Raw genomic sequence first — 15,657 nt, 5'->3', positions numbered from 1 at the left:
GGATTGAGTCGTAATATGCTTTACCGATTGACTGTGGAAATCTGCAAACACCAAAGCAAGTAATCTTTTCCCTATTGACACGGTCAATTTGATCAGGAGGATACCATTCCATCTCTAGTCCCAAGGCTTCTACCATTCTTCTCGACACCAAGTTATCAATGCAACCATCATCGACTACAAAACGGTGCAAACTCCCAACAACATTTCCGGAGAATTTAGGCAACAATGTATTATAACAATTTACCATGTCGCAAAACTCCGACTGATTTTTGGGTTTAATTAATTCTCAAAACATAACTTGGGTAATGCTCAAAATATCAATACAAGTACAAGATAGGCAGACGCCAATCTAACAAGGGTTCTCGGGGGACTTGCATTGAATCGGTTTTGATGAGTAAAGTAGTTAGTGGGTCTTCACCTTATTAAAAATGAATGATTTTTTGGGGACCATGGTTTTTTGGGGGACCGTGGTTTTATTTTGGGTAAAGGCATTAGAAGTAATTCTAGGTCACCCCATATCTAATTATTTATTTAATACCTAATCTACCCTCTTAATTAATTTTAGGTTATGATTAGTGAATGATTTAGTTAAAAACAATTAGTGAGATTAAATTAAAAGATGGGTTTATTATTAGTTGAGTAGAATTATTGAGAGAGTAGAGTTAGAGAAGATGAAGAAGAAAAACATGGGAAATATTTTTTTTTCCAATTCACTAAGTTTGAGTATTCAAATGATGAAAACTCATCTGATTCTTCATCTCCATCCTCTCCTAGAATATTTGTTAATCTTCAAAATGGTCCGGATTTGAAATGGATTTTGAACAGTTCGGTTACTTTATATGAGGAACAAGTAACCGAACTCATCTGAAGCTGTAGTTCGATTGCCCAGTGAGATGAACAAGTAACCGAACTCATCTGAAAGTATAGTTCGGTTACTTGTTCCAAACACGCAGGTTACCGAACTTTCTAATAATTTCTAGGAGCTACAACGTTATGTTCGGTTGGTTCTCAACTAACTGAACTTTGGTGTACAAAGTTCGGTTGGTTCACAAACTACATGCACTTTTGATCTAACCGAACTTTACGTAATATAAGAGTATATAAGTTTACAAAGTTCGGTTCTTTCGCAAACTTGAACCTAACAGCTAACCAACCGAACTCTGAGTTCGGTTTATGCGATAAAATTGTGAAGTTACCGAACTTAACAAACCAAAAAAATGTGAAGTTCCAGCATCTATTGGCTAAGTTCGGTTACTTTGCAGTTTTAAATTTTTTTGCGAACAAACCGAACTCTATTGGCTAAGTTCGGTTATTTTGGAACTCAACATAGTGGCCACAACAACACAGTTCGGTTAGACCGAATTTTTTTTTTCGGTTCTAAGGGTGGAGTTCGGTTACTTTGTAATTTTAAATTTTTTTGTGAAACAACCGAACAGAGAGTTCGGTGACTTAGTTTTAAATCCAATAGAACCGAACTGTTTTTCGTGTTCTTCATTTTCAAGAAGTTCGGTTAGTAAACTAGGGTTTTTTGAAAAATCGACCTAACCGAACATGGCTCTGTAACTCCTATTAAAACCTTATTTTGATGATTTCTGTTCGATTGAAGCAATCAAAATCAAATTAAAGCGAAGATTTTTTTGGAAAATACCTCTGGAGTGGTCCCATGGAAGAATCAGGTTGCGGCTGCGTCTTTTATACTCGATAAAATTATTATGTAACCAAACTTAATTGTGATTGCATTGATGTTGTTACATTTCATAAATAGGCGGTGGTGGTGGTGGTGGTGGGAGGAGGTGGTGATGGTAATCGCTGGTTGGTGGTGGTGATAATCGGAGGTGGTGGTGGTGGTAATCGGCGGTGGTGGTGGTAATCGGTGGTTGGTGGTGGTGATAATCGGAGGTGGTGGTGGTGGTAATCGGCGGTGGTGGTGGGAGGAGGTGGTGGTTATATATATAGGTGGTTATTAGGTTGGTTTTTAAATTAAATTAGGTTAAGGGTAGGTTAGTCATTTCAACGTTTTAGGACACCCCTTATCACTATAGGGAAGGTGGCCTAATAAAACCATGGTCCCCTCAAAAAAACCATGGTCCCTAAAAAATCATTCTTAAAAAGTGATAAAATAAAAGCCCAACAGCTTAGTTGTATGTCCAGCTCTTAGCCGAACAAACCTCTTTCTCCCACCGGTAACAAAACTAGGGTTTCACAAAAATAAATTACAACAACAACAATCAAATATACTTACCAAACCGTGATACTCGCAATTGTGATGATGAACAAGAACCCAAAGCTTCTACCGATTTCTTTTCCCCTCTTAAAACTTTTCTTTTTGATTTTTTTTTAATGGTAAATACCCAGATATCACGAGACTCCTCGATCGATCCTTCTAGGCAAAACCGACAGATGCACAGCACAGGAAAAGCCTGCTCTGGTAACCACCTGATATGGCACAAGCGAAAGTGATAAAAGAAAAGGAGAATCCACTCCTTAAAGGTGATGATAGAAGACTCCAATCCAGGAGCAAAGACTCTAATCCAAGAGTTAAAAGAGAATAACAATGGTGTTTAACCAAACAAACTTTAACAGTTTCATTAATCAATAATAGCGAGCCGCAGCTAAATTACAAAGATAATAGAAAAGGCTATTTATACCCTGCAAACATGAAACCCTAAGTCTAGAATTTTCATAAACAAGATAAACTTAATAAAGAAACTATTTATCCTAATTAATAAATACCAAACCAATGAATATCCTAATAAATATCCAAAATATTAGCTAGATACTAGAATATACGTGAACTCACGGGATATGTCCCATATCAAATTTGTGCAACAAGACTCTGGAATCTTCTTTCACGGATTAGACGGGATTGATTAATGGGTCTTCCGTGTATTTTATACACGGTACAAACAGGTACACCCATAGAGATATTTTGAGGAAAGCTATTTTGTGTGAAGATTTTAGGTAGATATTAACGATGATTCCAAAAGGAACCAGGGAAGTAATGGTTGAAGCATGGGTAAATTGGTCAGACCTGTGGAGTCATTTTAAAGTCTTAAACCTTATTGAGAATGCGACTGACTCTGGAGTAATGACTACAATGAAAGAAACATTACTCTTATCAGAAGAACAGTTCTACGATAATCAAGTAAGTTTTTTTCCAACTTTCTTTCAGACTTGACGTATTTAGCTTGGAGTTATATTGTGAAAGGATCAGGTAAACTTTTTTCTTGCTCACTGTTTTATGCTTACAAAACTTTTCGTGAATCAGTACTGATCTTTAAAAATTGGAGACGATGCTACGACATATGTAGTATCATTTTGTTTTTCTAGATTTCGAAAACTGATTTTCACTCATGCTCAGATGTCTGTTACAGGAGCTCAACATGATTGACATTAGAGCAAGTCTTACGGTGGAATCCAACTTATTCCAAGTGTGGAAAAATAATGGAATGTCAAGTCTAGTGGCTTCCAAGTTGGGGCTTTCCACAAAAAGTCCAAGGAGGGTCTCATGGTTTGGTGGAAGGGTTCGTGGAATCCTTCTAAACGCCAATAAGAATAGCGCTAAACGCAAATAAGATTGGCGCTAAAAAAACGCCATTAAGAATTGCGTTTTTTTTTATCCGTAGATTTAAAATGAGTTGTTGAAATCTAACGGCTGAAAAAAAAAGCTTCATTCTTAATTGTGTTTTTTTAGCTCCATTCTTAATTACGTTTTTTTAGCTCCATTAAGAATAACGTTTCTACTATTCCACCATTACACTTGCGCTTCCATCCACAGTTCCAAATGCTGAGGTGGCATGGAAGATGGATGGATTCCACCATAAGACTTGCTCTTACAAAAAAGGATTTCTTTACCTCAAAACCATGTGATTGACGGCGTCACCGGAGTATCCATAATCGCATAACTGTTGTAGTGATATTTCCATTATGAATCTTTCATAAGCACCTGCAATGCTGCAAAGCATCATTATAGATCATTTTATCTATTATAGATCACCATTATAGATCATTTTATTCACTAAATTCATTTTGTGGTTTATTCATCTATTTTAGTGATTTTAGTGATTTTCTTTGTACTAAGAATTTTTAGTTGTAAAGATCTTACTATTCCATACATTTTGAAGACATAAAAAATTAACTGTCAAAAATTTTGTACATGATAAATTCTGTGCAATTCAGCTCTTAATTATTTGAGATAATGAATCCGAGCCCGTGCTACCTAGTATTAAAAAATGTTTTCGTGTTTTCAGCCAGAGCTAATTCCACCGCCGTTGCAACAAATTTTCCAGATTTGATATCTCTCACACACACAAAAAAAAAAAAATCATAATTCAAAATTTGTAAGGTGTCTAGAATTCAGGTTCAAAGTGGAAATGACAAGCGCAAATTTGACGCAGTGCGGAAATGGGCAGCAGCACAATTCTCCCTCCGTGCGCAAGGGTGTTAACCTGCTCGTGGGCTTCGATGACATTAAACTCAAGCCAAGGCTTGTGCCGAGTAGATTCTAAGAGATAGACTTGGAATGGTACATGACTTTTTACCGTAATGATGCTCAAAAACTTCACACACACACATACTAGAAGATAATTATATAAACAATGTGTTTGCATTATACCAACATTATCTTGAATGATTTACAGATCCTCCCTTCATTATATATCCTCCCTTCATTATATATAACACCATTAAAAACAGGAAAAAGACGAACAACTTAACACCAACTAATGCACATATTTTTCCAACTAGCTTGTGATACCCAGTTGCAGCAATGAAAATGCCATCCAAAGAAAAGGCTACACAACGTCTACAAACAGAAAAAAGAGAGAAAAAAATCAAACAGTAGTATGTTGTAAATCGTGCAGCAAAGACCAAATGCCTGTATAATTACAACCTTTAATACAAATTCAAGGATGTACCACGCTGAGATATTCCAACATCAACAAGGGCTAAAATAGACAAAGAAATTTGCCTTTTTTCTCTACAAATCTGATGAAAGACTTTGAAAAGATAATCATGTCATCATAGTCTAGCAGCTTCTTCAATAGTTTTTGTTGCAAAAACTTCAACGAGATCACAAACAAAATAAGTTTTGAGGCAGAAAATCAGGCAAATGGCCGAAGAAAAAACACATGTACGATATTACCTCAACGCGCTGCACATCAGATTCTTCATTCTTGCCCTTGTTCTCAGCAATTGTGGTGTCAAGCAGTTCAAAGTCTGCGTCATTTTCATCAGAAAATAGCTTTCGGAATTTTGGCGTTTCAACAACTTCAAAAAATAACTCTTGGAACAATGGCTTTTCAGCAACGTAAGGATACTGATCATATGTGAACCAAAAGGTTAGGAATCAATAACCCAAACCACAGAAACTACAGTCAACTGCATAATGTACATAACTTGGGACTTGAAATAACTATATATACCTTGGCAATAAATTCAAAGATCCACTCGGAAGAAGATTTTGCAGCGTCACCAAATTCTGTTTTGAAACCTTCGTACTTACTAAGTAGATCATCAAGTAATGCCTAATAAATGAAATACCACAACAAAAACAAGAGAATATTGACAAAGTTTGTCATGACACAGATGATTCTGGAATGGTTTTCTCTATATTCAATTATATCAAACCAAGAGATTACAACAGACTCTTATACAAGATTACAGCCATAATAAAAGGAAACAGAATAACCGAAAATATAACCTAATGAATACACAAAATATATGAGAATAATATTTAAGATATCAAAGATACCTCAAGATGGTGTTGAACACATCTTGAGGTTGTTAACCAAAAAACGAAGCTTGGGTGAGGGTAATGACTTCGTAAAGAGATCGGCAAGCTGAAATTCAGAAGAAACATAAGGGAGCTTAATTGTCTGTTGCTTGAAGTGATGGCGTACGAAATGGCAGTCGATTTCGATGTGTTTTGTACGCTCATGAAACACATCATTATGTGCAATATGAATGGCTGCTTTGTTGTCACAGTAAAGTGGAGTAGAGCCTGTCATATGAATTCCCATATCACTAAGGAGCCATCTTAACCAAACTATTTCTGAAGTGGTGTGAGCCATTGCCCGATATTCAGCCTCGGCACTAGAACGAGAGACAACTGATTGTTTCTTGCTTCTCCAAGAAATAAGAGAGTTTCCTAAGAACAAGCAGTAACCTGTTGTTGACCGTTTGTCAGTGATATCCCCAGCCCAGTCTGAGTCAGTATAGGCACGGAGACAAAGGTCTGATGTGGAGGAAAAATGCAATCCTTGATACAGCGTTCCCTTCACATATCGTAGAATACGAAGAACTGCAGCAAAATGAGAGGTACGAGGAGCATCCATGAACTGACTAACGACATGAACAACGTAACTGATATCTGACCTGGTGATAGTCAAATAGTTGAGACTGCCCACAAGTTGACGATACAAAGTTGGATTGGGCAAATCTTTGTCATCAGTAGGACTGAACTTGACATTCATCTCTAGAGGAGTATCAACTATCTTACTGTCAGTTAACCCGACACGAGAAATAATGTCTGAAGCATATTTGACTTGAGAAATGAAGTACCCATCTGAAGATTTATCAACTTCGATACCAAGGAAATATATCAATGAGCCGAGATCTTTCATCTCGAAACATGAACTCAAGTAAGATTTCAAGGCAGTGATACCATCTGTGTCATCACCAGTAATTACCATATCATCGACATATATGAGTAGAAGAACCATACCCTTGTCTGAGGACTTGGTGAATAGTGTTGAATCATATGAACTTTGAGTGTAACCATGTCTAATAACAACAGTGGAGAATTTTTCAAACCAAGCACGTGGTGCTTGTTTGAGCCCGTATAATGCTTTGTGTAGCCTGCAAACTTGATTTGGCAGATGAGCAAGTCCTGGAGGTGGTCTCATATAAACTTCTTCTTGAAGTTCTCCATGGAGAAATGCATTCTTAACGTCCATTTGGTGAAGGTTCCAGTTACGAGCTGAAGCAACAGATATAAGAGCAAGAACAGTAGTCATACGAGCAACTGGGGAAAACGTTTCTTCGTAATCAATTCCATATTCATGGGTGAAACGTTGAGCAACAACACGAGACTTACATTGATCTAGTGTACCATCTGACTTGGTTTTCACCTTGAAAACCCATTTGCTCCCTACTACAGGCTTTCCTGGAGGTAAATCGACCATATCCCATGTACCAGCATTTTTGTGTGCAGCCAATTCATCTCCCATAGAATATTGCCATTCTGGAATTGCTGCTGCTTCCCTGTAGTTCTTTGGTTCATAAACAGAAAGAATGGTTGTTAATGAACAATGATAGTCAGAAAACTTAGCTGGCGGTTGTCGATTACGAGGAGGAAGTTGCTCCACTTCATTCACAGGATCCCTATTCAAAGTTGCATTGTCAGGATGTGCCATAGAGTGATCAGAGATAACATCATTAGTACTTGGAGTGGTTTGAGAAGTGGATTCAGGATTAGCTGAGTTTGGAACTGAGATAGAGGAATCTGATGGTGAGAAAGCTAGATTGGGAGAAGCTGAATCATCAAAAGGATCTATATAAGTGAAAATTTCAAAGGAAGATGACTTACTATTAGGAAGTGACCAAAATGGTATTTTTTCCCAAAACGTAACATGACGAGAAACCCTTAACTTACGACTCTCAGGGTCATAACACCGGTAACCCTTTTGCTCAATTCCATATCCTAAAAACACACACACTGTATTCTTTTTGTTAAGCTTACTGCGTTCACGATCTATGAGAAGAACAAAAAAGGTGGAGCCAAATACACGTAACTGAGAGTAATTTGGTTTCTTCTTGAACAAACGCTCATACAGAGATATTCCTCCTATAACAACAGTTGGAACTCGATTGATTGTGTATACTGCAGTGAGGACAGACTCTCCCCAAAAGTTAGAGGAAATGGAAGAGGATAAAAGTTGGGTTCTAGCAGTTTCTACAATGTGTAGATGTTTTCGTTCAGCTATACCATTTTGCTCAGGGGTTTCAGTACAAGATAGCTGAAGAAGAGTACCTTGAGATTTGAGAAAATCTTTTAAGGGGTTGGATATGTATTCACCTCCTTGATCTGCACGAAAGACTTTGATGGTTTTTGCAAACTGAGTTTTAATCATTTGAGAGAATTCAGTATATATTCTTAAGAAGTCTGATCTTGAGCTAAACAAATATACCCAAGTATAGCGAGTAAAGTCATCAATGAATATGACATAATAAAGAGCTCCTCCCTTAGTAGCAATGGGAGCTTTTCCCCAAACATCAGAGTGAACAAGATCAAAAGGTGCATGAGAAATAGAATTACTTTTATTAAATGGAAGAGCAGATTGTTTACCAAGTTTACAAGCAATGCAATGTGGATCTCTGTCTATAGGAACACTGCCTAATAATCCTTCATTGATCATATATGTGAGACGGGAAAAAGAGACATGGCCTAACTTAGTGTTCCAAGAAATAAAAGGAGAGGACTCTGAAGTAGAAGAAGTGGACGCAACAGCTGCAACAATAGAGTTCTTAGATTGTCTGGGAATAGCAAGAGATTCTAGCAGGTACAAGCGACCAACTCTACGGCCTATCCCAACTGCCTTCTTTGTCTTGGAATCCTATATAACACAGCCAGATGAAAAGAAAAAGATGTTAAACCCTTGATTACATAGCTTACCAATGGAAATAAGGTTCATCTTGATTTGAGGAACAAATAGAACATCTGATATTTGTATCTTATCTGTAACCTTTACATGCCCAATATGGCTGGCAGTTAATTTTGATCCATCTACTGTGTGAATTTTCAGTGTTACAATAGGATGCATGCTCTCAAAAAATGTAGAATTGAATGTCATATGATTTGAGGCACCGAAATCTAGAAACCAATCGGTTGTAAATATACCTGAGGGAGCCGAGAGAGCAGCAGCTGCTGTAGAATTGTTACCAATTGAGAGTGTTTGTTTAAGCATCTCCTGAATCTTAGCAAGGTTGTTGTTTGATTCATGTGATTGCTCCAATACTGGTGTAGCAGTGATAGGACCAGCAAATTGTGAAGGAGCAACATTTGTTCTTCTCTTTTCTCTCATATTTCTGGATGATGGAGACGTACAATTATGCACAGTATGTACGAAAGCCTTGCAATACTTACATTGAGGTGTGCCTGTTGGTATGCTCTTCTGACTTGTTAGACTCTGAGCAAGGTTTTGTGCTGGTACACTTGGTTACAGTGTGCAGTTCTTTGCGAAATGTCTGAAATTCTTACAGTTGTGACACTGCACTTGAGACAAGTCACGATAGGATGAAGAATTTCTTTGAAAATTAAAACTTGAAGGAAGAACAAACAAGGTTGCAACATCTGCTTTGATTCCTTTACGAGTTTCTTCAGCAATAAGTTCAGAAAGTGCAACTTCAACTGTTGGAAGAGGAGATCGATGGAGAATTAACGCTCTGGATGATTCAAATTCTTCTCTTAACGCCATCAACAATTGGACAGTCCGAGACTCTTCTCTATATTTCTGCCATAACTTTATGTCAGTTGTCCATTTTGGTTCCATGAGAGCCAGTTGGTTCCAAATGAGTGACATCTCTGAATGAAAGTCAGTCACAGTCTGATCATGTTGTTGTTTCAACAAACGAATGTCTTGTTCGAGCTTATACCTTTGATCAAAATTAATTTGGGTATACCTTTTCTCGAGAAAATCCCACGTTTCTTTTGCTACGTCAAAGATGGTTAACTGCATACTAATAGAATTGATCACTGTGTTGCCGATTCAAGTGAGGATCCTATGATTGTTGATTTCTCATTCTTCCATAGGATCTTTTAATGGTGTATCCTTACTCTGAGTGCTGCTTGGTTTAGGACACTTCTCTTTGCCATCAATATACTTCCACAAGCTCTTTCCTTTGAGAAAACTTCTCATCAAAAAGGACCAATGATTATAGTTGGTACCATCTAGCTTGACAGTAATGGGTTGGATATCTTCACGAGACATGATAGAAAAAAACAAGATTTCTGAACTAGGATATGTAAATAAAAAACAGGATCAATATGAAAAAGGATACCTCACAACTCTGGTTTTGATTTGCATCGGAAAAGGATTTCAGATCGATTTTGGCTCTGATACCATGACAAAGTTTGTCATGACACAGATGATTCTGGAATGGTTTTCTCTATATTCAATTGTATCAAACCAAGAGATTACAACAGACTCTTATACAAGAATACATCCATAATAAAAGAGATTACAACAGCTTACAACAGGATTACAGCCATAATAAAAAGAAACAAAATAACCGAAAATATAACCTAATGAATACACAAAATATATGAGAATAATATCTAAGATATCAAAGATACCGTGTATATTTCGACAAATATCAAGAACATTCAATTTCTCTTTCATAAAAATTAGGGTGTCCTCTAACAACATGAATATGTGTATATATATATACCTTCATATCAGCAACTACCATTTGTTGATCATGCACTTCCATTTTTTTCGGCAGTTTGCAAGTAAAATTTCTGAAACTCATTTTTAGATCCTCGATTTTGTCCCATGCAGAAAACTCTTTTAGTCAAGCCTTCACTTTATTACCTGCAGTGAATAGAAAAAGAGAAAACTGAGCAACAACAAAAACAATGCAAGAAGCACAAGCAATTATCTAAACATTACTTGAAGACTGAAGCTACTCAAACGAAATGAACCAAAAAATAAAGAAAAAAGAGTATAAAACCCGATCTGAATCAGTATTTTATTGATTTTACCCTATCGACATAGGTTAAATGAATACTGAGTATGAACTAAGCATGTGAATACGTAAAAGATTCCATATGATGAAAAGAAACCTTAGATTTTAAAAGAACAATTAACTGGGAGATAAAAAAAGGAATTGGGCGATATGGATTACTTCCCCCAACCCATGGTGTGTGCTAAGGGGTGATTTTTGTGTATGAAAATATTAAAATACCCTTTGATTAATTAAAAAACATTATGAAAAGACTACTATACCCTTTCCCCTAAAACTTAAAATCTAAAAACCAAACACATATCCCCATTCTTCTCAGTACCGGCACTGACCTAGGTTTAGGTTTTTGAAGAAAAAAATTCATCTTTTTTCATCGTTCTTCATCCGTTCTTCGTCGATTCAAAAATTTCTTCGTCTTAACCTACCCGAATCATAAACAATGTCTCCACGAAAGAAAACGAATGCCCAATCAAACTCAAAATCAATTGCTCAACAAAAACAGGAACAAAAATTGCTAAGATTGCTCAAGAGCAAGAAGAAGAACAAGCAGCGGATTCTGACAATCAACCTCTCGCAACCATGGCTTTTGTGAGAAGGTAAGTGATTTTAAACTACTTTATGAGTGTTTTAATCGATTTATAGCAATGGGTTTAGGTTAGAATCGCAAACCCTAACTGAAACAGTTGAGTTTCAGTGATTACCGGCACTGAAATATGTATGAATACGGTGCCGATTTTACCTTCCGGCATTCAATCTAGGATGAATGCAATGCCGGTTTCACTCCGCAGATTCACCAGAAACTGAATTTTTGATACCGGCATAGAATTTGGGTCGAATTCCCTGTCGGTTCTTAGTACCGGCACTCATTTATAACTATTCGTGTATGCCGGTAGTAGTCTAAAAACATACATGAGAGTTTATGAATTTATCACCAGTACCGGCATAGACATTTGGTTGCATTGTATGCCGGTTTATAGTACCGGCATTCTATTATAAAAATTCGAGCATGCCGGTAGTGGACTTAAACCATACAGGATAAAAAAAACATGTTCCCTCGAGACTTGGAAAAACAACCCTAGTTTTGTACAACTTAAAGAGAAGAAGAGAAAGTTAGCTGAGTCGAGAGAGATTGTATCTTTCTCAGGATATGAAACACCACACCACAAAAATTCTAGAAGGGTGTTGCTATTATCGTAATTGTGCCTACCTTCCCGGATTTAATATGACCCAAAAGTAAAAATAGCCTATGGATTGATAGGAGAGTAACTTCAAAATTTGCTACTCACCCACCATCAGTAATCACTAAGCCACAAAATGCATCCAACCCATGACCAAATAGTACTACCACAGACTATATAATTTTATTTTTCGTTTTTTGATAAACATCGAACAACAATGCAATGCTTATAGTAAATGCCTTCACCAATTCTCACTTCTTTCACCATATTCAACCAAAACATCTATCAGGATAGAAACTACCCTAGCACAACACACTCTCGTTTATGCTTTTGGATAGTAGAAACTGCTTAAAGAGTACCTTCACTTGTCCCCTCCTCATTGGAACTTCGCAAATGGTTGTTCATCTCTGAGTTTGTGGAGTTCCCATCTTTAGGCAAGATCCATTTGATCCAGTCATAGCGCTTCCTTATCTTATCACCCTGCATCAAGAAACAAAATAGATGAGCACCTTAGATATGAAAAGTTCAACAGCCACTCGAGAAAATAAATGAAACTAAGAATAACGTATAAGACGAACAACTTAAAGCAGAAAGTATTGTTTTTTTGTTCATGTTGTAGGACCCTCGAGGTTAATATGCACTTACATTGGTCTCTACGATTTTTGATGCTTTCAGTGCTTGCAATATATATTTATGATTGTCTGGAATTCCTTTCATTAATTGCTCAACCTACAAATCAGGACGTTTCTGCATGAACACGACGAAAAAGAAAAAAGAAAAAGTAGAAGAAATTGAATGATGAAAATGATGCATTTGAAGCTGTATAACCAAAATAAGGTAATAATACAAGGAGGAAAACAAAAATGTAGCTGGGCACTTAAGGACACTAGGTTTGACGAAGAATCCTTATAAGGTTGAACAAATGAATTGCCTAGTGGTAGAGAAATAAAATAAGTCACTTAGTAGTCGGAAAACTGTAGGCTCCCAATCAAATAAAAACATAAAAGTGATGATGCCTTCATGTGCAGTCCATACAGAGAAGATATGCATTCAAGATACTAATCATACGCAATGTTATTGCCCTCTATCTACTCATCATAAAATACAGAGAAGAAAATATGAAGGCATAAACCACCAACAAGCGACAAGAAACGTTTAAACAATTAACGAGTTTAAACTTGCACTGATATGTCCTTAAGAGGATTAAAGCCGATCGGATGTAAGATTTCTTATACGAGCAAAGTACTACTGGACTTAATAGAATAGCATAATACATTAAGAGAAAGCTTTTGCTTAACTGTGCTTCATAATAGCAGCAGAAGCAAAATTATAATGATATAACCAAATTAAAGAGCACGCCATGCTAACAATAAGCTCAATCAAGTCTAGCTGTGAAGTTAGAATTTACAACTAGCAAATTTCAAAAAAGTTGGCGTCCGCAACAGAACTAATACTTGGAAAGCATACACAATGTACAATTTGATTTCCATGGATAATTTTTTCCAAATGAGCGTTAATGCTTTCAAATAAAACAGCAAAAGTGGAAATCAGCGTGAAGATTCTTTAGAATTATGTTCCATGGTATTGGCGTATCTCAAAACATAAATGATACTGAGAGTTGTAAGCCGTACAGAACTACATACAGGGAAGTGGTTATGCACAACACTTCGTAGAAGAGCTAATTAAGCAATTATATGGGGGGTCTTAACAAACTGATACTAACTATAGGGAATATGCAACTTAAAAAGGTAAGTCTGCCGAGGATAAATAACTTCATATCCTTCACGCAGCCCTTTTCGGTTGCTCAGTATACGAGTATCAGCAGGCTTTGCTGAGCCACTATTAACTCAACTCGATTCAGTTTATGATAGATAAAAAGTACCATATACGGATTTACATTTCCAATCGGGACAACAAGATTATCTCTTTTCATAGTATATGGTATACCTCACAGGTTAAAATCTCTTTTTAACCTAGTACTTTCAAAAGTAAACTGAGATACAAAACTCAAGAAGGAAACAAACGGTTGAGCAGATTTTATCAACTATGCCGGAAGCTGACAAGACTCCCCTAGCCAGGCTCATAAATTGATCTACGTCAACTAAACAATCTACATTAGAATAAGCATTAATCTACACAGGTCACAAAGGCCAAATCAATCAAATCAGTAAGACCTACGGAACATAAACACATTACATCTACTAATTCTCATATACTAAGTTTTGCATATTAAAACAAAACCACTACCACCAACCACAAAAAACTTTTACGTTAATCCATAGATAACTTACTTGGTGGACGTCTGCTATTACAGAAACAGGAACCCAGCCTTGTTCATCCATGTGTTGCCGCAAGAAAATATCTTTCCACAAACTTTCTGGGCTGGAAGTAACAAATAAGGGATGCATAAGAAACTAAATCCCCTCAAAACAATAATGAAGATCATTAGCTAAAGAAATTCATCAGTTTTAAAAATTGCAGTTATTTAAATAAACCTGAAGTAGTATTCTATCTGCTTTGCTATTGTGAAGTACAAATTATGGTTGATCGTTGTCGGCTGCATCTGCTGATGCTGCTGAGCATCTCTAACATTAAAGCTGCGATGAGAAATATGATTTTGACGGTAAGAACCAGGCGAATATCCAGGAGGATGGGGTCCCCTCCTGAAGAAAGAATTACGCTGATGGGATTTTTGATCTTGTTGGGGTGTAAATCTATCTCTTCCCTTTGATCCTCCTTCCAAACTATTCATCTTGTGTGAAGAGTCCTTCACTGAAGGATCGGGAACAGTAGAAGCTGGTGTTCCAGAAGAACTCTTTTGGGGATTTTCAACTGATACCCCAGCTGATGAAGATTGCTGTTGTGATAGTTCCTTCTCCGTAACCCTCATTACTCTCGCACCATTAGAGGTACAATTAAAGTTATTATCATTATGATTACAAGAAGCTTTTGATGAGGATGTAGATGCTGACTTCACATCTGTATAGAACCCGGATAATAAGAAGAATTAAGAGAATGAGAGGATTAAGAAGAAGAAAAGAAGTCTAGAAAAGATTGAAGAAGAGTTTTTTCGTATTAATTCTTAAATTTTAACAGGGCTGAAGAGAAGTATTTATATCTTCTGGTACTTGTGAAACAAGTAAAGCTAAAAATAGAGTTTAAACTAAACTAGGAATTTAAAGCAAGCTAAAAATAGAAAAGCTATTTAAGGTAACTAAGCTAACTTGGAATTGGCATCGCAACATCCCTCCCTGGATGAAAAACGGCTTGTCCTCAAGCCTTAAACTTTGGAAACGAAGAAGCAACTCATCTGCATCCTCCCATGTAGCTTCATCATTGGGGTGATCCATCCATTTGACTAACCATTTAGTTCCAGCATAAGACCCTTTCTTGTACATCTGTCGATCCAAAACAGCTTCTGGTTCCCACTTATCATAATCAATAACAGATGGGAGAATCTGTTGAACAGAGTTAGTTGCTCCAAATTTCAGTTTTAGTTGAGAAACATGAAATATAGGATGAATGCGACTTTCTACTGGAAGCTCTAATCTATATGCCACTGAACCTATCTTTTCAAGAACACGAAAAGGGTCATAAAACCTTGGTGAAAGTTTAGAAAATGATTGGTTAGTAACAGTGCGTTGTCTATAAGGTTGTAGACGAGGAAAAACCCAATCTCCTAACTTTGAAAAATCCCATGTAATAGGTCCTAATGTGCGTAACCATTGAACTCCTA

At 36.7% G+C, this 15,657-nt stretch overlaps 1 protein-coding gene across 1 annotated transcript; it reads right to left on the bottom strand.

The window, feature by feature from the left end:
• Positions 1-10,430: 10,430 nt before the first annotated feature.
• LOC113309028 (uncharacterized HTH La-type RNA-binding protein C1527.03-like) lies at positions 10,431-14,847 on the bottom strand. Its single transcript, XM_026557459.1, has 5 exons — positions 14,417-14,847; positions 14,213-14,303; positions 12,567-12,650; positions 12,281-12,401; positions 10,431-10,592 (listed from the first exon to the last, which is right to left on the bottom strand). The coding sequence occupies exons 1-5, from the start codon at positions 14,809-14,811 to the stop codon at positions 10,573-10,575; spliced, it is 711 nt and encodes a 236-aa protein (XP_026413244.1). The 5' UTR covers positions 14,812-14,847; the 3' UTR covers positions 10,431-10,572.
• Positions 14,848-15,657: the final 810 nt, after the last annotated feature.

The sequence above is a fragment of the Papaver somniferum genome, chromosome 9 (genome assembly GCF_003573695.1).
Source record: "Papaver somniferum cultivar HN1 chromosome 9, ASM357369v1, whole genome shotgun sequence".
NCBI classification, from domain to species: Eukaryota; Viridiplantae; Streptophyta; class Magnoliopsida; order Ranunculales; family Papaveraceae; genus Papaver; species Papaver somniferum.
The sequence above is the reverse complement of the archived record's forward strand: the minus strand, read 5'-3'. Positions and strand labels throughout refer to the sequence as shown.